Source organism: Nerophis lumbriciformis, linkage group LG01 (assembly GCF_033978685.3).
Source record: "Nerophis lumbriciformis linkage group LG01, RoL_Nlum_v2.1, whole genome shotgun sequence".
NCBI lineage: Eukaryota > Metazoa > Chordata > Actinopteri > Syngnathiformes > Syngnathidae > Nerophis > Nerophis lumbriciformis.
In genome coordinates this window covers 56,542,779-56,570,014 of record NC_084548.2, presented here as the reverse complement: position 1 = coordinate 56,570,014, position 27,236 = coordinate 56,542,779, and the positions used below count along the sequence as shown (strand labels likewise).

Below are 27,236 nucleotides of genomic sequence, written 5' to 3'. Positions count from 1 at the left end.
AAAATACAAGATAGAATGATGTAAGTAAGTTAGAAAAATATAAGTTAAAACGGCAACAGGTACACACTAATGTATCATTACAAATTGTCAAAACTATTGTTATTTAATTTACCGCTTCATTGTCTCTAGAAAAATAAGTTTTTGGAAAATCCTTTTGTATTTTGTCAGCAGAGGTTGGTAAAACCGCTCTCAAAGTGTTAGAGGCACATTGGCAGGAAACACAAAACTTTAAGCAGGCACTTCTTACTTCTTCAGATGAGGTTGATGTTTTGACCCGTGCTGGTTAATACAACAAATAACACAATTTTCGTTCAAACTACAGACACGCGATGAGAAATAAAAATAGCGGACTCGTGAAATCATTTACCAGGTATGGAGATCTCCGCAGTTGGCGTATGTCACAAATCTGGGCAGATCTCAAACAGCTCGTTTGGAACAAGGCAACATTTTTGACATTTATATGGATGCCAGATACACAAAAAAATGGCAAGAAAAGTGGATTTTGCAAAATATGACCCTTTTAAGATTATTTAGTCACACTCTGGCTTCTTGCATGCAGTAGCACATGACCAAATATTTTTTTAAATATATAACTTCAAACAACTTGTTAATTCACATAAAAAACTTGGTGTTCCTTAAAACGACCGAGAGGGAAAAGCAATATGTTGTGTAGGGCCTTAATTTGCACCCCTGCTATGACGAGTGGTTAGTGGCACATATACAGATTTAACCTTTTGACTTGTTTAATTTATGCCTGCCAGACTGGACTTTTGTTTCAACTGTTTTCAAACAATTTCTAAATGATCTTGCATACCTTGCACTTCAGATGACTTAACGAGAGCCCTTTGTGTTCAAAGTGAGTGTTGTCTCAACTCAGTGTTAAGGCAGGCATCTCAACAGCTGCTACTTGTGGTTTTCAACACTTCAGTTATTACTTGATTTATACTAATGACAAACGCCACTGACATGTTGTATACTTCAGTTTTACACCTCAACTGTATTGTTTTTCTACCAAACCCGCCTAGGAATGATGTCTATGTACTTCACTGTACTAAAACGTATTAAGTCACTCCTAATTTAAATGTGATTGCTGAGTTGAATGCATTGAAAGCCGTTTAATTCAGTATCATATGAAATATCAGAGCTTCATCACATTGCACACTGTTTTTTTTTCCTTCTTTTGCAATGAGTTAAAACATTACATGTGTTGTTTGCATACTTGTGATCATGCAGTAACAAAAATAATCAAGCCACATTATTAGTTTTGTATCAAAACACCTGAATTATTGATACAGTGGAACAAATACTTTACTTTTCCTGACACAACAACACAGAACATTTTATAATTAAGTGTTTTTCCTTCCTTAACCACTTAAGCACTTATGTTTGTTTAAAAATAGTCAAACAGTATAAAGTGTGAAAACAGTGAACAATACCAATGAGCTCTACATTCATGCAAAGATTTTGCACAATGAAGAAGCTTAGTGACACATTTTGGACACTTAATTGGATTACAAAGACATCATTAAACAAAATAAAACATTTTGGGATAAAATATATATGTCATCTTTAAGTAAAACAGCCCAATAAACCGGACTTGAGTTTTTTTCTTTCTTATGAGAATTACTGCAACTTATTGGTGTATGCATTCGTCTCCATACTGGAGAAGACAAGGTAGAGGAACACTGCTGCAATGAGGAAGAACACCAACTGGACCCAAAGTGGGACGAAGCGGGTTGACTCGGGTTGTGGAGGAGCCTCTCTAGATGTTTTGGGTGTTGAGTTAGTGTACGCCGGATATCCTTTGTTGTAAGTGTAGTGTCTATAGAGAGAACACAATAGGTGGTTGTTATACATTGTCAGTAACTTAGTGCTCATCTTGACCCAAAACAGTACAAAATGATGCCATCGTTCTGTGGACTGAAGTTACGTTTGATCTGAAACTTAAACACGCAAAAATGCAGTTTTTATTTTAGGTGGGAGACAAACTTACTCTGGTTCAGTTTCTCTTTCAGTCCACTCTGGTCTTGACCTCATGTGAAGCCTACTACTGTAAACAACAATACACACACATTAGTAATTAAAACTACTAATATACATTTAAATGAAAATTTGATGTAACTTACTTGTCCTCTGGAACATTACTCCGGGTCTATAAAAAAGACAAATGATGATGTATTCAGTGCAGAAATGGACTATTAACTTACCGCAATTAGAAACAATGTTTAAGGCAAGCAAGAGGACAAAATACATAGAACAATTGCTGGGCTGTAAATGATGTCACTTCCTGTTTGCCTCAGACTTAATCACATGGGTGTACACTATCGCCGGTCCGATATTTGGCATTTTGATGTTTATCCCTATCGGCCTCTTTTTTTGGTATGATTTTGATTTTTTTTTTTAGGACTACATCAACAGATACAATATATATACTTACATTATGATGCAGTATGAAAAATAAAATAAAAGGATAGCTTGATTGGCAACACTAAAATTGGCCCTAGTGTGTGAATGTGAGTGTTGTCTGTCTATCTGTGTTGGCCCTGCGATGAAGTGGCGACTTGTCCAGGGTGTACTCCGCCTTCCGCCTGAATGCAGCTGAGATAGGCTCCAGCACCCCCCGCGACCCCGAACGGGACAAGCGGTAGAAAATGGATGGATGGATTAGTCAAGTAGATAAACACGGCTCAAGCACCAGTTGCTCCCCCCAACTTTCTCTTGTGCAGTTTGTACACCGTATATCTCTTCTGCTTGTCATGTTCCGTGAGTCCATCAAATAACGCGACTGGTATGGATGGACATTAAGATGACAGAAAAGAGGTATCTGCCAAAAATCACAACTTTGTGTGAATAAATATATTGACAAATAGGGGACTTTATATAAGAATAAGAGGCAGCATTATCATACTTTCTGTAACATCCAGAAAGAAATTTCAGCCAGCTTGAAAAATATTACATCTATAAGCTACGTGAAGGAGGATATAATTTTTATTTAAAATGTCAGTTCCTCACGAGGAAACCTTACAATGTATTAAATCCATAAACTTCTATACAATTGAGTAGATGGTAAGGGATTGTGATGCAGAGAAACCACTTTTTTTTTACCAATTTTCGCATTAGATTTGAATTGCAAATATTGATGCTCCTCTGACCCGCAGAATTAGACACACACAATAAAGGTTTGTGAAATCTCCTGATGTTGTTTGGCACTAAATTAACCCCAACATTAGTGCTGCATTAAACTTAATGTCAATACTGATCTTACGTTTCTTAAAAATAATGTATAAAAAAACTACTTAAAGACTTGTCCAGCTGTTTACTGAGCTATACTATTCATATTACGGTAAATTATATTTTGCTGCAAATTAATACCCGCTGTAAATATTGGCTTCCTTGACTACTAATAATGGGTGTCTGAAAAAAACATATCGGTCGATCTCTATTTTAAACAGAGTAGTCGTAACGAAAATACTGCATTCGTGTACTAGTTTGCCTGTAAAAATAGTTTCAATAGGGATTTTGGAAACATTTATTTGAGAGCCTGAGATAGTCAATCCTAAATAATAAAAAAGAAACAACTAAAAACACAAAAGTTGCTGCTGTATTATTAACCCATCGCTCTTGTCGAGTGGAGCTGAGTGAACATGATTGAATTTACAGTGACCACTTTTTCAATGTCTGTATAAACTTGGAATGAACTATTAAATGGCTATTTATTGATGAATTCACTTTTCCCTTTCTCCATATATTTACATAGTTATATATGAGCACTTTTATTTACAAAATTTCCACATAGAACTGATTTGTGCGCTGTGTATATGGTGCAATGTTTTAACATACAAAAACCTTGCTAAATTAATACATATCTCATAGCATCAACATACTGTATTGTTAAATATTGTTGGAAACTAAACATTACTGTACAGCAGGGAAGCAATTTGAAAATCTAACTAAACATTGGGACAAAAAATTTAACTTCACATCATAAAAGAACTGCAGATGACTTGCAACAGCAGAGCAATTGCAAAAGCTACACTTTTATTTAAGGGAATTACTTGAAAACACCTATAAACAAAGATCGCATAGCGTCAATCAACATTCAAGTATAATACTTACCCTTGCACAAATAAGTACGACATTGTCTTTTATTGCCTAAATGCCTAATTCCTGCACCCAACCAGATGTGCCGCCTTACTTTTTGTTAGTGTTGTCCTGATCAATTGGCCGATTTTTGTCAAAGTATGAGATTAGCCATTGCTGATTTATCTCTGTTAATGATTATCACAAACACAAATCCTGTCTGACTGACACCACTTATTTTTGGTGCCCCGGCTGACAAGCGGCCGGCAGCTGTTTGTCTCCAAAAGTTTAGGAGCCGTGCCTCTATATTAACAACAAACGCCTCCATTACGGAAAATAAACTGCATTTCCTAGTTTATGTATCATTGGAGGACGAGGCTAAACATGTTATACATTGAGAGCAAGCCAGGAGAGAAAGGTTTAGCTGCAGCCGCAGACACTCTGTCACGCCCACTCTAAGTCGCCCCCACAGGGGTGACGACAACGGCATTGAACCGTGTCTTAAGGACATGCCTGCAGTGGCACTAATAACGCAAGAGTGGTAACTGGATTTGTAACGATGGCTGATGCAACGTGCTATCGTTATTTCGGTTGTTGAATGTATTGCTTTTTCGGCTGATCACATGCAACCTTAACCCCAAATCAACTTATTTTTTAGCAGTATTTTTTTATTTATCTGATTTCCGTGTTACGTTTTGTCTTTCGAGCTTCACTTCAGTTTAAGACACGTTTCACTTCCGTTGTCTTCACACCTGTGGGCACGTCTTTAAGGGGGCGCGGCGTAAAGTTGGCACGTCTTTAAGGGGGCGCGGTGTAGATGTACTTGACCCAGGAGCAGGCATGCTGACCGCTAAGCTAGCGTTATGTTGGATCCACTATGGACTGTACTCTCACAATATTATGTCAGACCCACTCGACATCCATTGCATTCGGTCTCCCCTAGAGGGGGGGGGTTACCCACATATGCGGTCCTCTCCAAGGTTTCTCATCGTCATTCACATCGACGTCCCATTGGTGTGAGTTTTTCCTTGCCCTTATGTGGGATCTGTACCGAGGATGTCGTGGCTTGTGCAGCCCTTTGAGACACTTGTGATTTAGGGCTATATAAATAAACATTGATTGATTGATTGATTGAAAACAACACCAAGAAAGCAGTAACTAACAAGTAGATAAGTTTAGTGAGAGATTATAATAATACAGCTACTGTTGGTGTGTCAGCAATGTCACATCCATAAATTGGTGGTGTTTGAATTTGAATTTATTAATGGACAACCCCTTTGAGATGCAGCATCTCTTTTTCAAGACATTTAAAATGAACACAATACAGTACAACACAGGACAAGTTACACAACAAACAATTACAGACAATCTTTAAAAACAATTTGCTCAGATACCTCTCAGCTCACACAACTCTCTCAGAATTTACAATAGAATAACATATCCATCCATCCATTTTCTACCGCTTGTCCTTTTTGGGGTCGCGGGGGGTGCTGGAGTCTATCTCAGCTGCATGCGGGCGGAAGGCGGGGATAACATAATGCAGTAAAAGAAATATAATATTAAATTAAATTCCAACCAGGGGCATACTACATGCAGTGGCATTCAGTTTTAAGATAAAGAAAAAGAGACATTTTAAAAGGGACCAATGGTGGATAAAGACCTCAGAGAGACAGGCAAGACGATTCCAGTCAAAGGGGGCTCTAAAAGAAAAGGACCTCCGGGCCAGCTCTTTACGAGCTCTTTACGCACATTAGGGACAGTGAATGTAGGATATTGAGTGTCTTAGAGGGTAAGATGATGTAAAGGGCACAAGAAATGTGTTGATACCGAAGTAGTATCAGTACAGTGTATGATTAATAAGGGAGTAATTAGAGATTTTTTTTCTGTATTAGTTGTCGTTTTTATTAATGTTTACAAACTCTGAATAATTCCTTGGACACAGGAGGAAATAAAGGGCAAAAACTAAAGGATTTAAGAGTAGTAAATAGTAGTTTTTGCTTTTGTTTAGTTATGTACTATTGACGTTGTTTTGCTCAAACAATTGTATGTAACAAAAGAGAATAAGGAACTTGTTTAAACATTGAATTGATATTGTTACTGTCAATGGCACGCACCATAAATAAATGGAAACATTTTGTATTGGTATTGGCAAATCTCACTCATGGATGATCTGATATCATTTGTAATCTCATTGGGTTGAGTTTTTTCTTGTCCTGATGTGGGATCTGCGGCGTGGCGCAGTGGGAAAATGGCCGTGCGCGACCCGAGGGTCCCTGGTTCAATCCCCACCTAGTACCAACCTCGTCATGTCCGTTGTGTCCTGAGCAAGACACTTCACCCTTGCTCCTGATGGGTGCTGGTTAGCGCCTTGCATGGCAGCTCCCTCCATCAGTGTGTGAATGTGTGTGTGAATGGATAAATGTGGAAGTAGTGTCAAAGCGCTTTGAGTACCTTGAAGGTAGAAAAGCGCTATACAAGTACAACCCATTTATCATTTATCTTTGCCAAGGATGTCGTTGTGGCTTGTGCAGCCCTTTGAGACACTCGTGATTTAGGACTATATGAATGAACTTTGATTGATTAATTGACGATCTGAATCTGCAGGATAAAAAAAAACTCTGATTGAAACATCCCTAATTTTTGTACTTCTTGAACTCTTAAATCTTGTCATAAGTATGTGTTCACTGCAAAAATTGAAATCTAAGTAAGATTAAATATCTCAAATAAGGGTGATATTTGCTTATTTTCTGTCGGATAAGATAATTCTTCTCACTAAGCAGATTTGATGTTAGAGTGTTTTACTTGTTTTAAGGGATTTGGTCCTAAATGATCTCAGTAAGATATTACAGCTTGTTGCTGAGATTTTATGACCTATATTGAGTAAAACATGCTTGAAACTAGAATATCAACTGTTGCAAAGCTGTGTCATCAACACTCGCAAGTATAAAACTACTTTTTTAAAGTAATAATTTCTTACTTTAAGCATGAAAAAAATCATGATTTTGACACGAATGTGTCTCATAATTAAAACCGATGACTGCCAAATGGACTTTGCTGTTTTATTTTCAATGAAACAATAGAAAATGCGTACTCATATAGTAGTACAGTTGGCACAGTACAGTAAACCAACAGTTAATATTTAAACATTTAACATGTGACATTTCAAACAATTTTGAACAGAAATAGTTCATGCACATTCAGATAAATTCTTCAAAATTACAATAAAAAAAAATTTGGCCAGGGACCGGGCTGTATATATGCACACTAATTGACTGAAAGAGCAAGCACTTGCCGCAATGATGTCATGTTACCGATGGAAAAATGCATTTTTAGACCATATGATTTGCCTGAGCGGCTAGGAGACCCAGAGAGTAACAAGCGGTTGCCTTGTTGCCTTTCCATTAAGAAAAATGAAGTAGTTTTTAGTATAAGTTTGCTGGTTTCAAGTCATTTTTATGCCGAGCGCATATTATGTCAAGATAATGGCACTAGCATTTACTTAATTTAATAATACTTTTCAACATATTGAGCAAAAAGGTCTCTTTTTTTTCTATCAAGAAAAGTGTACTTGTTATTAGTGAGAATATACTTATTTTAAGGTATTTTTGGGTTCATTGAGGTTAGCTTATTTTACTTGTTTTGGAAAGTCTTGACAAGCCGAATTTTCTTGTTCTATTGGCAGATAATTTTGCTTAGTTCAAATAAAATACCCCTCATTTTTGTATTTTTTTTTTCCTTGTTTTTGAACACTAACTTTTTGCAGGGATTCTTAAGAGTGTACGGCTCCACTCTGTCTAATTTAGCTATATTATGAAGATATCTAGCGTGCATCTTTGCCTGTAAGCCTTCCTAACACGGACATGTGTGTAGCTCAGGGGTCGGCAACCCGCGGCTCCGGAGCCGCATGCGGCTCTTTTTTTTTTTTTTTTATGTCCTGTCCAGCTTCTCAGGCAAATCATATAGTTGATGTAGATGCCCATGTCGGCTGTTCAGATTTACTTTACAAAAGAGAAGTGTAGGATACTTCTCTTGTTGCCTTATTTGTATTTGACTTTATTAAATGTATTTATATTATCATTTAGTGCAGCCGGGCCGGAGCAGGAGGGGATAGAAAGAGAAAAAAAAAGAAGACAGAGGGGGAAATTGTGGGGACAAGAGGGGGATTAGACAGAGAGACAAAAACAACAACAGCAAACAACAACAACAATAGAGCAACATCAGCAAATATGACATGTACAAATATGATGGTAAAAGTAATAGCAAATAAGCAGTTAGCGAAAAATAAAAAATAATACAGAAATAACCATGAGCATTATTACACTACATATGGATCAATACAAATACCAATAGAAATAGCGCTATTGATAATGAACAATACCAATAATTTACCTTTATTATCAACAATACAGTTGTTCAAATGCAACAATACATATACGTAATGATAACTTGAGATACAAAAGAATGCAGAAAAATGGAGGGGGAGAAAGAGAAGCAACCTACATTAACCTTGTAGATTGTTATAGTCACAATAGGTTAAGCTTTGTCAGTGTGCCATGTGTTACACCCAGTTTACCCTAGGGCAACAACGTTAATATATGTTTGATGCAACGTGATTATGTGCATGAGTGTAAGTATGCATATGTACTTGTATATGTACAGAATGTGTATATGTGTTTGTACAATGAATGTATATGTACAGAATGTGAATATGTGTTTGTACAGTGAATGTATATGTACAGTATGTGTATGTGTATGTTTGTATATTGAATGTGCGTGTGGATGTACGAACATTAGGTAGGTAAATATGTACTGTATTTGTGTATGTATGTGGGAGCGTAGGTACCTATGTACGTATGTGAGCATATGTGAATTTGCATGTACAATACATTCGACTCCCAGAGTGCGTGGGAGCCAGCATGCGGCTCTTTGATCACTCTGTTGCGGCTCAGCTGCATACTTGCCGACCCCCCCTTTTCCCGGGAGACTTCCTAATTTCAGTGCCTCTCGCAGAAAACTCCCGGGATTAAAATTTTCCGATTTTCACCTTAACAATAATAATTAATGCATGCCATGATAGTGCAGCATTTAGCGCCCCTTACAATCTGTATAAACAGCGTGCCAGCTCAGCCTCTTGTTGAATGCATCTTCTGCTTGCACACGAAAGTGACAGCAAGGCATACTTGGTCAACAGCCACACAGGTTACACTGACGGTGGCCATATAAAACAACTTTAACACTCTTACTAATAATGCGCCACACTTAGAACCAAAACCAAACAAGAATGACAAACACATTTCGGGAGAACATCTGCACCTAAACAGAACAAATACCCAGAATCCCATGCAGCCCTGACTCTCCCGGGCTACATTATACACCCCTGCTACCACCAAACCCCGCCCTCACCCCAACCCTGCTCCCTCACACATCAACCTTCCCCACCTCTGTGCGTCGGTTGAGGAGGGCGGGGTTTGGTAGCGGGGGTGTATAATGTAGCCTGGAAGAGTTAGGGCTGCATGGGATTCTGGGTATTTGTTCTGTTGTGTTTATGTTGTGTTACGGTGCAGATGTTCTCCCGAAATGTGTTTGTCATTCTTGTTTGGTGTGGGTTCACAGTGTGGCGCATTATTAGTAAGAGTGTTAAAGTTTTTTATACCGCCACCGTCAGTGTAACCTGTGTGGTTGTTGACCAAGTATGCCTTGCTGTCACTTACGTGAGCAAGCAAATGCCCCATACAATGTGTGGCTGGGCCGGCACGCTGGTTGTAGTGAGCGCTCAATACCGTACCATCACTGCATGTTCGAGAGAATAGTTGCCTTGAAATTCGTAGTCTGCCGGAAAAATCGGGAGGGTTGACACGTATGACGCTGTCAAGCGCCATTCATATAAAACTCGTGGGCCGCACTAACATTCACTTTTCATATTAAGGTGTAGGTCGCGTGTCTGAGACCCTTGGTTTATACATAGCACTAAGCAAAAAAAAACTTTCGCATGCAGTGTTATTTCATTTTAAATTTCAAAATTTTTTTGTGGCTCCCATTGTTTTCTTTAATTTGTGAAACTGGTCAAAATGGCTCTTTGACTGGTAAAGGTTGCCGACCCCTGGTGTAGCTGGTGCTAAAAAAAAAACCCAGGAGCTACTGAATGTTTGCCCCCAAGTCCAAACCTGACACAGTTGCAACCCAGCAATAGAGATTTCAAGTGTGATCATTCAAATGTACTTACAGGTGTCCTGTAAAGGTATGTAACTTCTTCCTCTGAAAAACAAAACATTTAGGTAAATGAGTTTCGGGCATGTTGGGCACTTCTTAGCTTATGTAAATAAATGTCAAGCTTGATTAACTCAGCTAAAAATGTATTATTGTGCAATTTAACCCATTATCAACTTCTATGTCCCTATTATACAAATGTTTGCAGTGAAAAGTTGATAGCGCACATATTATTTAAACCATCCTTGATTACAAAGCAGTCGCAGCAACACATTAGTTAAGGGTTAATATCTCCTATATGTGTTTATTAATCAACATTACCTTCTTCTCTGTAGTAGGTTTTGTCCGATGGTGCAGCTCGTTTCGGGTTGACCATTGCTTCTTTAAGTTTCTTCAAGTACAGATTTCGGGTAGACTCTAGAGTATAAGAAGGTTATATTTATTGAAAAAAAGGCACATTATTAGGTCATGGTTGAGCATAGCACACTCGTAAGCGGCGTAGCCTAAGCTACCACGATGAAACAATGTAGCATTCAGTGCTTACCAACAACAGGCCCGTGTTTTATCCCGTACGCATCAAGCAGGTCGCTTATCTCCTGCGCAGACTTGTTGCTTAGTTTATCCATTATGCTTATATTAATATTTAGTTACTGTAAGACCGTATTGTAACTGCAGGGAGTCTGTTTATTTTTAAAAAACAACCACCATGGCAGCGCTGGAGAAAACGGGGCGTTGCTTTTGCTGTACTGTTGGCAGTCGGGAACTTCCTTATGTGGCGAACAGTCGGTTCACCGCCCCCTTTTTTTAGACCCGATAGGGAAAACGATTGCGCCAACGGGTGTATTCACTTCCGTGTCAGCCTTGAGCCGTTATTTTTCTAAATGCAGCGCCACTAAGAGGCCTTTGGTGGGTATTGCACGCAGGGTATATTTGCATCATATTTGCATACTTAGATCTCATCATGTGTATTTTTTGTTGTTGTTTTCGTTATATTTGAATGTAATTGTTGGTTTATAAATCATTAAGACTGCGTATTACGTTGAAGGGGGCAGGAAAATATAAGATTTTTTCTTCATCCTGCTCCTTCTCAGGCATTGGTGTGTAAATGTATAACCATACTTGCCAACCTTTCGGGAGGTGGGGGTGGGGGCGTGGTTAGGATATATATATATATATATATAAAAAATATTTGACTTTCAGTGAATTCTAGCTATATATATATATATATATATATATATATAATAAATTATTATTTATTTATATATATATAAATAAATAAAAGAAATACTTGAATTTCAGTGTTCATTTATTTACACATAAACACACACAACACTCATCTACTAATTGTTGAGTTAAGGGTTGAATTGTCCATCCTTGTTCTATTCTCTGCAGGGCCGGCCCGTGGCATAGGCCGTATAGGCAAATGCTAAGGGCGCCGTCCATCAGGGGGCGCCACGCCAGTGCCACAAATGTTGGAGAAAAAAAAAAAAAAAGAAAGAAAGTTGGTACTATTATTTCTAAATACAAAAAATAATCCCACGTTAATTAAAATGCAAAGTAAAGCCTATTTAATAGAAATATTATTTGTTACAACATTACGCCCCCCCCCCCCCTCTCCCTTACCGTAACATGACTCTTCTTGGACGTCACCACATCAAAAAATCAACACAAGATGTCAAAACGGCCAAAACTGTCAGGTGCCCAAGGAAGAAAAAAGAGAAAAGAAGAGGAGTAGAAACGAGAAAAGACAGAGGTAGCAGGTAGGTAACGTTAGCCTACATGAAATTATTTGTCTGTTACAGAATGTGATAGTAACCTGGCTTGTTAGCATTAAGCTAATGTTACATGATTCGGCAATTGCTAATCAATAAATAGCTAGTTCTGTTTTAACGTCGGGTTAATATTGTGGAGGGGGCTAAATTGTTATGGAAAATAATAATGTAACGTTAGGTAATTACTGTACTCCCACCTTACATTCCTCAGGTATTAGATCTTTTAAGCAGGTGTTTTTTGTTTACATTGTTATTGCCTTCTGGTTAGCTAATGTTTGCCCTGCAGGTAATAATCACTTGTCCACCCCTTTATATATTAGGTATAGTTGTAAGTAAAAAAAAAAAAAAAAGGTCAAAGATAAAGCTATTCGGTTTCTTGTGAGGGGGGGGGGCACCTAAAATATTGCCTAGGGCGCCAGACAGAGAATAGTGAATTCTCTGTCACTATTTCAGAACACACACATTATACAAATATACATTATAAAATCAATAAGAAAATGGGAGCTCTAATTTGGGAGTCTGAATTAGGATCAGAAGTTCCTATATAAACATTGCGCACTCACGTCGCCTTTTTGTATTGATTACTGCAGCTGTGCACTGGATTCATTCACAAATACAAACTACAACTCACAAACACTTTAGAGTTAGGCTCCACCATCAGAATGTGTACTTAAACTTATAAAGATCACATGGATGTTATTCAGTGAGTTGATTCACCAAAACTAACCTGTTATACAGGAGGAAAAAGCACACAGGATGTTTCAATTGTTCACAGACTGGTCGCGCTCATCAGAATGACAAGACACTTCCGGTCTGCAGGTGATAGCATTCAATTGGGAAGAAACGCCCTACTGCCCCCTACTGACCAATGTGAATACTGATAAATGTGTAATGACAGCTCCAAAAACGAATTCAAACCACAAAATAAAATAAATAAATCAACACAAAAATGTGACACATTATGGGTGGGTCACATATGCATGTACAGTAGATGGCAGTATTGTCCTGTTTAAAAGTGTCACAACATTGCTGTTTACAGCAGACGAACTGCTTTACGTAGACGAAATGCTGTTGTTGTGTGTTGTTACCGCGCTGGGAGGACGTTAATGAAACTGCCGTACAATAAACCCACATAAGAAACCAAGAACTCGCCCTCGATCATCAGCTGTTTATATTGTGGGAAAGCGGACGTGTGAACAGGCTGTCAACACGTCACTCAGGTCCGCATGGAGCTGGAGGGGGCGTGGCCTCCAGCTCCGCCTGAATTTCGGGAGATTTTCGGGAGAAAATTTGTCCCAGGAGGTTTTCGGGAGAGGCGCTGAATTTCGGGAGTCTCCCGGAAAATCCGGGAGGGTTGGCAAGTATGCTGTATAACTGAATAATTGTGGTATAATTGTCTATCAAAGCTGCACATCAATAAAGGAGATAAATAAAAATGAAATGAAATTATATTGGTACTCTTAAGTTAAATTCGGTAGTTTTTTATTCAGAGACAATCTTTTTTCAATATTGTATTTTTTTTTTTAAATGACATTACCTCAACAGATTTAGAATTTCTTTGCTTTTATTATGAAAATACGCAGAACTGAGCCTTTCCAAGTGTCACATGACCACTGTATTACTAATTTGAATGGATTAACCGAGTCTCATAAATAATAAAAAAAAAAAAAATTAAGTGTCACCAGGACTAAAAAGTCCTTGGGAGTTAAAATTGTATTTAAAAAATTGGGATTCCATCCATCCATCCATTCCTACCGCTTGTCCCGCTCGAGGTCGCTGGAGCGTTTTTATTTTCTATTTTTTTTAACCACACATTAAAATCCATCCATCCATCCATTTCCCACCACTTGTCCCTTTCGGGGTCGCTGGAGCCTATCCCAGCTGCATTCGGGGTTTATAATAAAAATATATATTTTTTACACATATCTTCAATCTAAAAATAGCTATTATGTCATGTTTTTTTACTTTACATTTTGAATGCCAGTTTTGATCCAATTGTCAAAAATAGCATAACATGAGTTATCATCATCCATGCAGTAAATGTAAAAGAGCTGGGACACTGAGATAAAGATCCGACTTGTAGTAATACAACTAATTGTGATGCATTGGTTTATGTTTTGCTGTGTCAAGATTCCAAACCTAATAGCTTTTTGTTGTCATTGGACAATAAAGTCCCCACCATTATAGCAAATATTATTAATTGCACAGGTATTACACAATACAACCATGCATTTCTAATTTCAGGGTTTTATTTTGGAGGAAAAATGGGGAAAAAAATATGAATACACCATTTATTTATACACACCTGACTCCAGGAGGACTTTTTTGTTCTGATCTAAAATAATTCCTCAGTGTATCATTGAAATATGAAAGAATTTGAAACAAAAATATTAAAATTGAACATGAAAACAATTTTTCCTAGGGGGAAAAAAAAAAGTATATTCAGAGTAACACAACCAAAGTTATGGCCAAAAATAGAGCAATTTGCCTGAAAGATGAAAAAGTCTCAATATACTATAAGGGTTAAACAAATTTGCACAATACATCTTTAATATGGCCTTTGCTTACTGATATGAATTGTTCATCTAACTTTGCACCATTGATGACAAGCAATAAAAATCACTTAATATGTTATGAGTTAACACTGCAGTCTGCGGGCTTAAAGCTACTATTCTGCAATTTTACATTAAAATGCAAATTAAAGTTGTACATATGCAAACATTATCTTACAGCCATATAGTTTTGTTTTGTAACAAATAGATATTACAGCACAAGGACACAACATAATTATCAAGCTATAGTTTCACACATCAATGCACTCAAAGTGTAGCCATAAAAAAAATAAAAATAATAAAAATACACCGCTTCCACCCTAAAAGAAGACACATAAAGCAAGCCAGTCCATTTGGTGTACAGCCAACCAAAACATCAGCAGGCCTATTAGAGTCACCAGACTTGTCATCAGCATTAGCTTCAGCAATCTTGGATACTGAGGGAAAACAAAATCAAAATAAACAAGAGGCATGATAAATGAATATTTCAATATCAATGTTAACGTCACCTCATGTCTGCTGTTGCACAACTGAGTGTTGTTGATGTTTGTCTCATGTTTTAAAGCGCCTGATGGAGAATCTCTTTTAATCTGCAGACTTTTTGGTCGCTCCATCCATTCCTGCATGGCGACAAAACATTTCAACATTCTGTGTATTTTTAATGCATGGTTAAATGGGTCCTGTACGTATACTGTAAGACGTTCATTGGGTGGAAGTGCCATAATTGCTGCTCTGCTTCTTCTGGAAAATTATCATCCAGAAAGTGTTATTTTTAGATGTTAAAATTGACTTCCAAAAGTAACGGAAGTAAGGCAGGAATGGGATTTTTGTTTTGTTTTCTGTTGAGCTAAATACCTATATCTCCTACCAACGAACGAGATTTCTCTATAGAATCTCCTCTCTGGTCAACAAAAGCACCATGAGGGTTCTGGCGAGGGACTCTCGTTCAACCCTTTTTCGATTACGCATGCACCTCCTGGTACCCTAGCACCTCCAAAACCCTCAAATCTAGACTCCAAACATCCCAGAACAAGCTAGTCAGATTACTTCTAGACCTCCACCCCAGATCCCACCTCACTCTTGCCCACTTCTCCAAAGTGGGCTGGCTCAGGGTGGAGGACAGAGTAAAACAACTTGCACTGAGCCTAGTCTATAAACTCCGCTACACCTCCCTGATACCGAAGTACATGTCAAACTACTTCCTTAACGTAAATGACCGCCATAACCACAACACCAGGGGGAGCTCCACTAACCACGTTAAACCCAGATTCCGATCTAACAAAGGTCTTAACTCATTCTCTTTCTATGCCACATCAATGTGGAATGCGCTCCCAACAGGTATAAAAGAAAGGGCATCTCTATCCTCCTTCAAAACCGCAATAAAAGTACACCTCCAGGCAACTTCAACCCTAAACTAACACCCTCCCCGGATTGTTGTTAATAATCAAATGTAAACAATCAAATGCAGATATTTCTCTTATGCCTTCTGATCTCTCTCTCTCTCTCTCTCTATGTCCACTACTTGCTGTCCATATCCTACCAAGTCAGACCTACACTGTTTCAATATCCATTTTTCTGTTCTCAATTGTTGACTGATGATAACAACCAAACCTAACCCCCCCCCCCCTCCACACCCTGAATTGTAAATAATGTAAATAATTCAATGTATACACCCTGATGATTATCTTGTGTCATGACTGTATTATGATGATAGTATATATGATAGTATATATCTGTATCATGAATCAATTTAAGTGGACCCCGACTTAAACAAGTTGAAAAACTTATTCGAGTGTTACCATTTAGTGGTCAATTGTACGGAATATGTACTTCACTGTGCAACCTACTAATAAAAGTTTCAATCAATCAATCAATCCTGCTGGCCCCACTATGGACTGGACTATCACATTATTATGTTAGATCCACTATGCACTGGACTATCACATTATTATGTTAGATCCACTATGGACTGGACTCTCACACTATTATGCTAGATCCACTCGACGTCCATTGCACCGATCACCCAGGGGGGCGGGGTCCCCACATCTGCTGTCCCCCAAGGTTTCTCATTGTCATCCCATTGGGTTGAGTTTTTTTCTTGCCCTGATGTGGGATCTGAGCCGAGGATGTCGTTGTGGCTTGTGCAGCCCTTTTGAGACACTCGTGATTTAGGATTATATAAGTAAACTTTGATTGATTGATTGATTGATATATAGCTTACAGTCAAGTGGCGGCCATCTTGGCAAGGGCTAATTTCCCATTTTCAAGGCCCCTCTTATGCTGACAACATTGGCACTTATTTCATGGTTCTGGATTTTAAAATTTCTACAGGTAACACCCTCCCAAGAAATAAAAAAATAATTACATGGTAGTGATTTTAGACTTGTTTCAGCACATTTTGGAACACTTACTTTTAGTTCCAAAATGTGGGCGGGCCTGCATTAGCCTGCTGACGCTACCTACAGAAGACTATGTGAAATTTCATATTGCATAGTATGTGTTTAGGTGACATCTTTTATATATTATTTTCGCTCAGCGTATGGAGGAATTATCAAATATGTCTGCCAGATGCATTGTTGCAGGTTGTATCAATACAACTAAAGAAAGGGTCAGCCTGCATACATTTCCAAATGATGGCAATATGAGGAAAGTATGGACCTCTCCAGTCAAATTGAGGCAAGACCAAGCAAGACTAGTGTAATTTGCAGCAATTATTTTAACGATTCTGATTTACGAGAATATGGGTTTTGGTCAGAGTTTATAAATACTGAGTCAGAACCTGGGGAAAAACGAAGAAAGAAGAGCACACTTAGCGCTCAAAAACAAGAGACGAACAAGGTTAAGCTGCTCGTATTCTATTTTGCATCCTCTTCTACTGATGTTTTCCTCAAGATGCTTGAGGAAATGCTGGAAGAGCACAAGGGAACACATTTGGAAGGGCAAGGAAGTCCGGAAATGGTGGTTATCTTATACTTATTTTTTACTCATAATGTTAACCCTATCAGTTTTGAAGTAATCATGGCCCAGGGCGACAAAAACATGCAATTAAGTAATCAAAATAATAGTTTAATGTGCCTTTGTCCACACTGTCTATGCAGAGAATGAGCTCTGGTTCTGTAGAATAGATCAGTGTTTTTCAACCTTTTTTGAGCCAAGGCACATTTTTTGTGTTGAATAAATCTGGAGGCACACCACCAGCAGACGTCATTAAAAAATGAAACTCAGTTGACAGTAAAAAGTCGTTGTCGCAATTGTTGGATATGACTTTAAACCATAACCAAGCATGCATCACTATAGCTCTTGTCTCAAAGTAGGTGCACTGTCACCACCTGTCACATCACGCCCTGACTTATTTGGAGTTTATTACTGTTTTCCTGTGTGTATTGTTTTAGTTTTTGTCTTGCGCTCCTATTTTAATGGCTTTTTCTCTTTTTTTGGTATTTTCCTGTAGCAGTTTCATGTTTTACCTTTCAGCGATATTTCCCGCATCTACTTTGTTTTAGCAATCAAGAAGATTTTAGTTGTATTTATCCTTCTTTGTGGGGACATTGTTGATTGTCATGTCATGTTCGGATGTACTTTGTGGACGCCGTCTTCGCGCCACAGTAAGTCTTTGCTGTCGTCCAGCATTCTGTTTTTGTTTACTTTGCAGCCAGTTCAGTTTTAGTTTCGTTCTGCATAGCCATCCCTAAGCTTCAATACCTTTTCTTAGGGGCACTAACCTTTTGTTTATTTTTGGTTTAAGCATTTGACACCTTTTTACCTCCACGCTGCCTCCCGCTGTTCCCGACATCTACAAAGCAATTAGCTACCGGCTACCACCTACTGATATGGAAGAGTATTACACGGTGACTCTGCCGAGCTCTAGACAGCACCGACACTCAACAACAACACATCATTTGCAGACTATAATTACTGGTTTGCAAAAAATATTTTTAACCCAAATAGGTGAAATTAGATGATCTCCCACGCCACGGCACACCAGACTGTATCTCACGGCACACTAGTGTGCCGCGCGGCACAGTGGTTGAAAAACACTGGAATAGATGACGTTACACCAGAATGGGGCGGCATATTTAGTCTGGGAAGGAAAAGGGGGCATTTTAAGTTCAATTACTTATGTAGCCATTACTCATATACACATTGATATTATGGGAAATTACTGCCAGATTCATTTTAAGAGCAGAAATACACAAAGATAACTTGTTAATGAAATTTCTGTCAGCTATGAAATTTGTACAGTGAAAATAACTCATAACCTGCTTATTTCTCTATTGATTTTTATGCGGTGTACTTTATTTACAATGCAAAAACATGCTATTAATACCCGTTTTATTGTATTGTTAAAAAAAACATACGTATGAAAGATAGTGTATTGCGTATTTTGCAACCGTACGCAGCACTATGTTAGTATTCTTGTTGTCTTCGTTTCCGTGCTGTCTATAACGATAATAATATTCTGACACTTTGTCCCTATACTACAAACCCCGTTTCCATATGAGTTGGGAAATTGTGTTAGATATAAATATAAACGGAATACAATGATTTGCAAATCCTTTTCAACCCATATTCAATTGAATGCACTACAAAGACATGATATTTGATGTTCAAACTCATAAAATGTATCTTATTTTTGCAAATAATAATTAACTTAGAATTTCATGGCTGCAACACCTGCCAAAGTAGTTGGGAAAGGGCATGTTCACCACTGTGTTACATCACCTTTTCTTTTAACAACACTCAATAAACGATTGGGAACTGAGGAAACTAATTGTTGAAGCTTTGGAAGTGGAATTCTTTCCCATTCTTGTTTTATGTACAGTTTCAGTCGTTCAACAGTCCAGGGTCTCCGCAGTCGTATTTTACGCTTCATAATGCGCCACACATTTTCGATGGGAGACAGGTCTGGACTGCCAGGAAAGTACCCGCACTCTTTTTTTTTTACGAAGCCACGCTGTTGTAACACGTGCTGAATGTGGCTTGGCATTGTCTTGCTGAAATAAGCAGGGGCGTCCATGAAAAAGACGACGCTTAGATGGCAGCATATGTTGTTCCAAAACCTGTATCTACCTTTCAGCATTAATGGTGCCTTCACAAATGTGTAAGTTACCCATGCCTTGGGCACTAATGCACCCCCATACCATCACAGATGCTGGCTTTTGAACTTTGCGTCGATAACAGTCTGGATGGTTCGCTTCCACTTTGGTCCGGATGACACGATGTCGAATATTTCCAAAAACAATTTGAAATGTGGACTCGTCAGACCACAGAACACTTTTCTACTTTGCATGAGTCCATCTTAGATGAGCTCGGGCCCAGAGAAGCCGGCGGCGTTTCTGGATGTTGTTGAAAATGGCTTTCGCGCGACCCCGAAGTGAATAAACGGTAGAAAATGGATGGATGGATGGATGGATGGATGGCTTTGTATAGTAGAGCTTTAACTTGCACTTACAGTTGTAGCGACCAACTGTATTTAGTGACAGTGGTTTTTTGAAGTGTTCCTGAGCCCATGTGGTGATATCCTTTAGAGATTGATGTCGGTTTTTGATACAGTGCCGTCTGAGGGATCGAAGGTCACAGTCATTCAATGTTGGTTTCCGGCCATGCCGCTTACGTGGAGTGATTTCTCCAGATTCTCTGAACCTTTTGATGATATTATGGACCGTAGATGTTGAAATCCCTAAATTTCTTGCAATTGCACTTTGAGAAACGTTGTTCTTAAACTCTTTGACTATTTGCTCACGCAGTTGTGGAGAAAGGGGTGTACCTCGCCCCATCCTTTCTTGTGAAAGACTGAGCATTTTTTGGGAAGCTGTTTTTATACCCAATCATGGCACCCACCTGTTCCCAATTAGCATGCACACCTGTGGGATGTTCCAAATAAGTGTTTGATGAGCATTCCTCAACTTTATCAGTATTTATTGCCACCTTTCCCAACTTCTTTGTCACGTGTTGCTGGCATCAAATTCTAAAGTTAATTATTATTTGCAAAAAAAAAAAATGTTTATAAGTTTGAACATCAAATATGTTGTCTTTGTAGCATATTCAACTGAATATGGGTTGAAAATGATTTGCAAATCATTGTATTCCGTTTATATTTACATCTAACACAATTCCCCAACTCACATGGAAACTGGATTTGTACCTTAGGCTTATGTTGACATGCAACGTAAAGGGGTGTGGCCTATCTAGTTATGTCTGTGTGTAGTTAAAGTTAAAGTACCAATGATTGTCCTCTGCTTTCTTCTTCATCCCCTATTTCTGCGACTTCGCTGCCCCCTATTGTACAAACTAAGGCCAAGTTGGCCAAGAGGAGAAGAATGCAGATGTACCTTGTGCAGTAGCCCACTTGAGATTTAATCAAAAAGGCCTACTAATGCTGTGAATAATATCATTTCTAAAGCTCCTAAAATGAAAAGTATAGAGCTTGTTATTCTTACTTCCGGTTCTTCTACCGTTTTCAGGCCTTGCTCCTCCTCTGAGCTGCTGAGGGACTCACTGCTGAAGATGCAGGGATCAATTATTTTTGGGGTATCTCCCAACAAATCAGCTGTTAGTAATAATAACAACAACAGTTAGTAGATTACCTGTCATATTGGCAGACTCCAGACACTGGTTTTGTGCAAAACTGAACTTTGGTCTCCCTTCCTATGAACACAACAAATACACATAACTCATTTTTTTATGTTGACATCATGGGTGTCATGTGATCTTACCTTCTCTGTCATGCTCTCTGTCGCTGTCGTTATAAAACCTGAAAAAGGCCTTGATTGTTTCCTGCTCTTCTTCGCAGCTGCTCTCCTGCTCCACTGATGTTTCTGGAAAGCTCAAAGCTTGAGTGGTGATGACGAAGCCGTCATCCAAGGATCCCCGGTCAGAGATTTTAACGTCTTCACATTGAGCCAACATGGTGACCTCATTCCCAAGGTGTGGAGGGACGTTCAGGTCTAACATTTCAGGATCTTCTGCTCTTTCGGGTATTTTTGACGCGATGTCGTCAGTGCTCCCCTGGAAACATCTTTCTGCTTCATGTTCCACATATTCACAGGAAGAGAAATCTGAGGGATAATCTGCATAACTTTCTCCTGCCTCTTGGTGCTCCTCACCTGAGAAATCTTTCATCTCGTGGACATCAGCTATTAGTTCTTCCACATTTTCCTTTACCTCAACCTTTGTATGAAATGAGTCCACTTGCGTCTTTTCTTCTTTCTTCTCATTTCCTTCATCACTTTTAGGAATAGTCACAAAATCCTCACTCACATCTTCATCTTGAAGGTTGTCCAGGATTAGACCTTGCCCCTTACCAAACTCCTCCCTATTTTCTGGGCTACAGGAGACATCATGAACTGATAAGAAATCTGCCATTCCTTTCTCCTCCTCTGCCGAGTCATCATATTCCTCTTCCGGGTTCCTGCGGATGTCCTCAGGTGTTCCATGCAAGCGGTCTTCATGGGTCTGAACATTTACATCTTCATGTGTGTGTGGAATGTCCTCAACAGACACATTTCTTGTGTCATAAATTGCTTCCTGGCCTGTCTCTTCCGGCTCTCCTCCATCACTTTCATCCAGCTTCAAAGTCTCAAAGTCCCCGTCAGGGAATGATGTTACTGTAAGAGCCCAAATCATTGTCATCACCTTTTTGCATTCACACATTGTATCTCGACACTAGAGGGCGCTGTCTTTCTTAAATTGTGGCATGGTAATTCACGGAATCAGGATCAGAGCTCACCTACAGTCGTGGTCAAAAGCATACTTGCCAACCTTGAGACCTCCGATTTCGGGGGGTGGGGTTTGGGGGTGGGGCGGGCGTGGTTGGGGGCGTGGTTAAGAGGGGAGGAGTATATTGACAGCTAGAATTCACCATATATATATATATATAAAATATGATAAAAACACAGTTTTGTTTGCATATTTTCAGGATATATATATATATATATATATATATATATATATATATTATTATATATATATATATATATATATATATATCCTGAAAATATGCAAACAAAACTGTGTTTAGATCATTGATACTTCAAACTTGCATAAATATAACATGGATAAAACATAACTTGGCTTCTGAGAGCTTGAAAATGTAATAAATAAAATGCTAAAGTTTTTGATAAACAAACAATTATTTTAATAATTAAATATGGTCATTTTAAATGAATTATTATGATAATTTAAAATTAATTATTTCAAATATGTTTATTTTAATGTACCGGTATAATTCTATGGCTGGATGTAATATGGAGTCAGAAAAAATAAAAATACAATTAATGTTGATGTTTTTAGCAAAATATAGTAAACATTTATTTAGTTTTTTTTTTTTTAAATTAATAAATATCTTTATTTTTAGGTAAGATAAACATAATAATACAATGTATCTCTTGTCTGGATGATTTAGTTCTTGTCACCCTGTTGTCCTCCCATCGTGAAAAAAGGCTGTCCTCACTCAGGTCCGCATGGAACTGGAGGGGACGTGGCCTCCAGCTCCGGCTGAAAATCGGGAGATTTTCGGGAGAATATTTGTCCCGGGAGGTTTTCGGGTGAGGCGCCGAATTTCGGGTGTCCCCCGGAAAATTCGGGAGGGTTGGCAAGTATGGTCAAAAGTTTACATACACTTGTAAAGAACATAATGTCATGGCTGTCTTGAGTTTCCGATAATTTCTACAACTCTTATTTTTTGTGATAGAGTGATTGGAGCACATACTGGTTTGTCAGATGAAACAAAAATTGAGCAGTTTGGCCACAATACCCAGGAATATGTTTGGAGGAGAAAAGGTGAGGCCCTTATTCCCAGGAACACCAAGCCTACCGTCAAGCATGGTGGTGGTAGTATTAGGCTCTCAGCCTGTTTTGTTGCCAATGGAACTGGTGCTTTACAGAGAGTAAATGGGACAATGAAAAAAGAGGATTACCTCCAAATTCTTCAGGACAACCTAAAATCATCAGCCCGGAGGTTGGGTCTTGGGCGCAGTTGGGTGTTCCAAGAGGACAATGACCCCAACCACACGTCAAAAGTGGTAAAGGAATGGCTAAATCAGGCTAGAATTAAGGTTTTAGAATGGCCTTCCCAAAGTCCTGACTTAAACTTGTGGACAATGCTGAAGAAACAAGTCCATGTCAGAAAACTAACACATTTAGCTGAACTGCACCAATTTTGTCAAGAGGAGTGGTCAAAAATTCAACCAGAAGCTTGTGGATGGCTACCAAAAGTGCCTTATTGCAGTGAAGGGACATGTAACCAAAATATTAACATTGCTGTATGTATACTTTTGACCCAGCAGATTTGGTCACATTTTCAGTAGACCCATAATAAATTCATAAAAGAACCAAACTTCATGAATGTTTTTGTCACCAACAAGTATGTGCTCCAATCACTCTATCACAAAAAAATAAGAGTTGTAGAAATTATTGGAAACTCAAGACAACCATGACATTATGTTCTTTACAAGTGTATGTAAACTTTTGACCACAACTGTACATAATCCTTTCTAGAATGAGATGACTGAACTTGAGGTGCGAGGACTTTTTGTGTTTTTTGTCAAATTATAAATATTCAGGTCAAAAATAAATGTTTTACCCTTGCGGTGTGGGATTTCTTTGCACTAAATGTTTTTAGTACTTCAGAAAATAACATTAGTATTTTTATTAATTCATTATTTTATCCTCGAGTACTGTGGTTTTCAAGCTTTTTTTCACCAAGTACCACCTTCAAAAACATAAAAAATAAGGCAGAGGTATATTCAATATTTTTGCCCACTGTAACATTACACACAGATTGAACAGTAACACTGTGTTTTAATATAGGAAAAAAACACTGTACTTTAATCAAGTGATTTTTTTGGCGTACCTCTAGATGAAACCTAACTAAACCCAACTAAAAAACAAGCGCCATGACTACTACCAAGGAAGTGTGCAGCTGTGCCCGGATGCATGCAATTGCTGTCATTTTGACGTTAGTTTTTCTGACGAAACAAACCAAAATAATCTAAAATTCTCCAGCTCATATAATCACAATAAAACGTTCTTTTATTTCATGAAAGTATAATTTTGCGGTTGTATTTGACGCACTCTGCTGCTACATTCTTGCAGTGTTAGTGACCAGCAGGGACTCAATCACGCACCCGACGGCGCAATAATCATAAGAAAAACACAAAGAACGACCAAAAAAAAAAAAAAATGATTACCCTTATTTTGACAAAATCTTCATTAGCTTTAAAACATCAGTCACAGTGAAATTGTCACTTGTGTGTGAAGTATGTCGACTGTTGTGGCTGCCTCCAATGTATTTGTAATCACTGTATGTCACTCATTGTGTATTATTCTAATTATTCTTTATTTTTTGTAATATGCTAAGTGAATACGTGTACTTTAGTAGTTGTTTCCCCATATTTCTGCACAATCCCTCATATATGGTAACACTGGCGAGCAGTAGAGAATTTAGAGAGATTTTTGGTCCAGAAGACTTTTTGCTTTGTTTATTATTGACATATTTCTTGCCACTTTATGTTGTATATTTTTTTACGAGATTTCCAGTTCATTTTTTCATCTATTATTACATCCAAAATGTGGATTTTACTCTTTTAATGTCCGTCTATTTGTATTTGTGTTTACCTTTTTCTTTTATTGTTACCGAATTGCAATATTTTAGTTTTACTGAGATTCAAAAATAGTCTGTTTTTGTCAAACCATCTTTTTAATTTGTTCATTTCTTCTGTTATTATTTGTATTAGCATCTGTGTGTTCTCTCCTGAATAAAACACAGATGTTGTGTTTTGTGTTTACCTGCAGGTAAACACAAAACTAACACGGAACGTTTCAGTAACCTTCCTGTGTAGTTCCCATTTGGTTTCGTCCAGAGGGAACGTTCGGGGAATGTTCTGAGAATGTTTGCAATAAAGTTGACAAATAGCCTGAACATAACATTAGTTTGCATGTTCTACGAACGTTCCGGGAATGTTCTTAGTTTTGGGTCAGATAGTGGGTCAATGTTGTGCGCATGCGCGTTGAAGTCTTCCGCTGTGCAGACAAAGAAAACATCGAACGCCATTTTGAACATCGAGTGTGTGATCCTGCATTATCTAGCTGTGTTGGCTACCATCCGGTTACAAAACGTAAGTAAATGGGAAGAAACAATGTTTACCTCGCACAAGACACTGTAATCAGTGGCTCTCCAGTGTTGATAGTGAACCTTCACTTCCAATACTATTCTTCTTTCCGGGTTGTGGGACCAATTTCGAGTTGATTGCGATGTAAAAAAGAAATGTGCTTGGCTTTTTGCATGCGCACACTTTAATACATCGGAATTTCTCTGGCATACTTAGTTTTCCGGATTGGAATGTACGTCTATTTTTTAGTAAGAACACAACTGTTGTTACATGAGGCCCTAGCTGTTTGATTGTCACATGCATTTTAGTTGTATTTTTTATTACCAAATTGGGAGGAGTTGAAATCGCCATGTGAAATTGCTAATGCTAATCAGTGGCACGGGTATGGCAAATCCAATGTAAATTAGCATTGAACTTGCACATTTTAAAAAGTAGAGTCTTACTGTACTTTTGAGCGGCTTCTTTTTGCTCTGCTGGCATGTAAATTACTAACATTACTTGGAGGCAGTCTGGCTGAGTCTGCTCTGAGTGCTAACTGGTTGTTTCCCCACCAAGTCTGCAACTGAACGTGACGTCACGTGCAACAGAGGGTATTGAAATACAACACCGTTTGATTTATGTATATAGACAATACCTGGTAGTACAGTAGATACTTGGGTTGGTACCTATACAAGTATACCAAATTCTGTTTCCACCACTAGTGAAAGGAGAAGTTTGGCCCCCTGGTCCTTAGTGTCCTGAAAATGTGGCCCTTAGATCAATTTAACTGAATATCCTTGGTTTAAAATATTACCATCAACTGTAGCAAACTAGTCATTACACAGTTGTGAAATTTGCTCCTATATTTATGCATACCACATATACCATAGGTTGGTCTCTCAAGGTTTGTTTCCTGTTTATGTTCCTTGCACATTCTGTGTTAAATTGCATGAAGTCGGGCAGTTGTCAACCTGTCAAAACAATTACATTTTCTGATTTACTTTAATCGTCTTGCCTTTAAAAAATATTTTTCCCATTAAAAAAAACAACCTTTTAGTGTTTGAAAACCATCCTATGATTGGTTTGTTGTCACAATATGTCAGTGTCTTATTTTTAGTTGATCTCTTTGTTACAAGGAGTTGGGAAATCACATTTCAAGCAAACACTTTAAGCTTCTTTCTCATGATATTAAAATATGTTTTGATAACGAGAAATTCACACCAGAGCAAACTGTGTGACAACTAACCTTTTTCTCCCCTATTGCTTACCTGAAAATGCATCACTCAGGAGGTCCGTCAAACCGGGGTCCATCTTTACGAGTCAAAACAGTATTTGCATGCGCATGAAGACGCAGTGCGTGACCGCATCAAGACAGACGTCTTTCTTCTCTCACAAAGGAAATGAGAGCAAGGTTAAGTCAGAAATTGACTTCCTGTCAGAGACGACAACACTTCAGCCGAAAATGAACAAATAGCGAAGCGCTGAGCTCACTCAATGCATTTTACTGTGGGAAGTAATTTGAGTTAGTCTGTTCC

The 27,236-nt window shown here is 38.3% G+C and overlaps 2 protein-coding genes across 4 annotated transcripts; both read right to left on the bottom strand.

Annotated features, from left to right (window-relative positions):
* Window positions 1-1,095: 1,095 nt before the first annotated feature.
* LOC140679140 (uncharacterized) lies at window positions 1,096-11,073 on the bottom strand. The gene is made up of 6 exons (XM_072914082.1): window positions 10,832-11,073; window positions 10,609-10,704; window positions 10,304-10,335; window positions 2,127-2,152; window positions 1,994-2,050; window positions 1,096-1,822 (listed from the first exon to the last, which is right to left on the bottom strand). Exons 1-6 carry the CDS (start codon window positions 10,911-10,913, stop codon window positions 1,624-1,626), a joined length of 492 nt encoding a protein of 163 aa, XP_072770183.1. The 5' UTR covers window positions 10,914-11,073; the 3' UTR covers window positions 1,096-1,623.
* Window positions 11,074-14,306: 3,233 nt separating this feature from the next.
* On the bottom strand, window positions 14,307-27,090 carry LOC133624303 (uncharacterized). 3 transcript variants are annotated; one of them, XM_061987787.1, is made up of 6 exons: window positions 26,970-27,090; window positions 21,328-22,218; window positions 21,199-21,259; window positions 21,052-21,112; window positions 15,121-15,231; window positions 14,307-15,048 (listed from the first exon to the last, which is right to left on the bottom strand). In XM_061987787.1, exons 1-6 carry the CDS (start codon window positions 27,010-27,012, stop codon window positions 14,932-14,934), a joined length of 1,284 nt encoding a protein of 427 aa, XP_061843771.1. In that variant the 5' UTR covers window positions 27,013-27,090; the 3' UTR covers window positions 14,307-14,931. The 3 variants fall into 3 exon arrangements, 2 of the variants coding, with proteins under 2 accessions (XP_061843771.1, XP_061843780.1); XM_061987796.1 differs by having other exon boundaries at window positions 21,052-21,109; XR_009817984.1 differs by lacking the exon at window positions 21,052-21,112.
* Window positions 27,091-27,236: the final 146 nt, after the last annotated feature.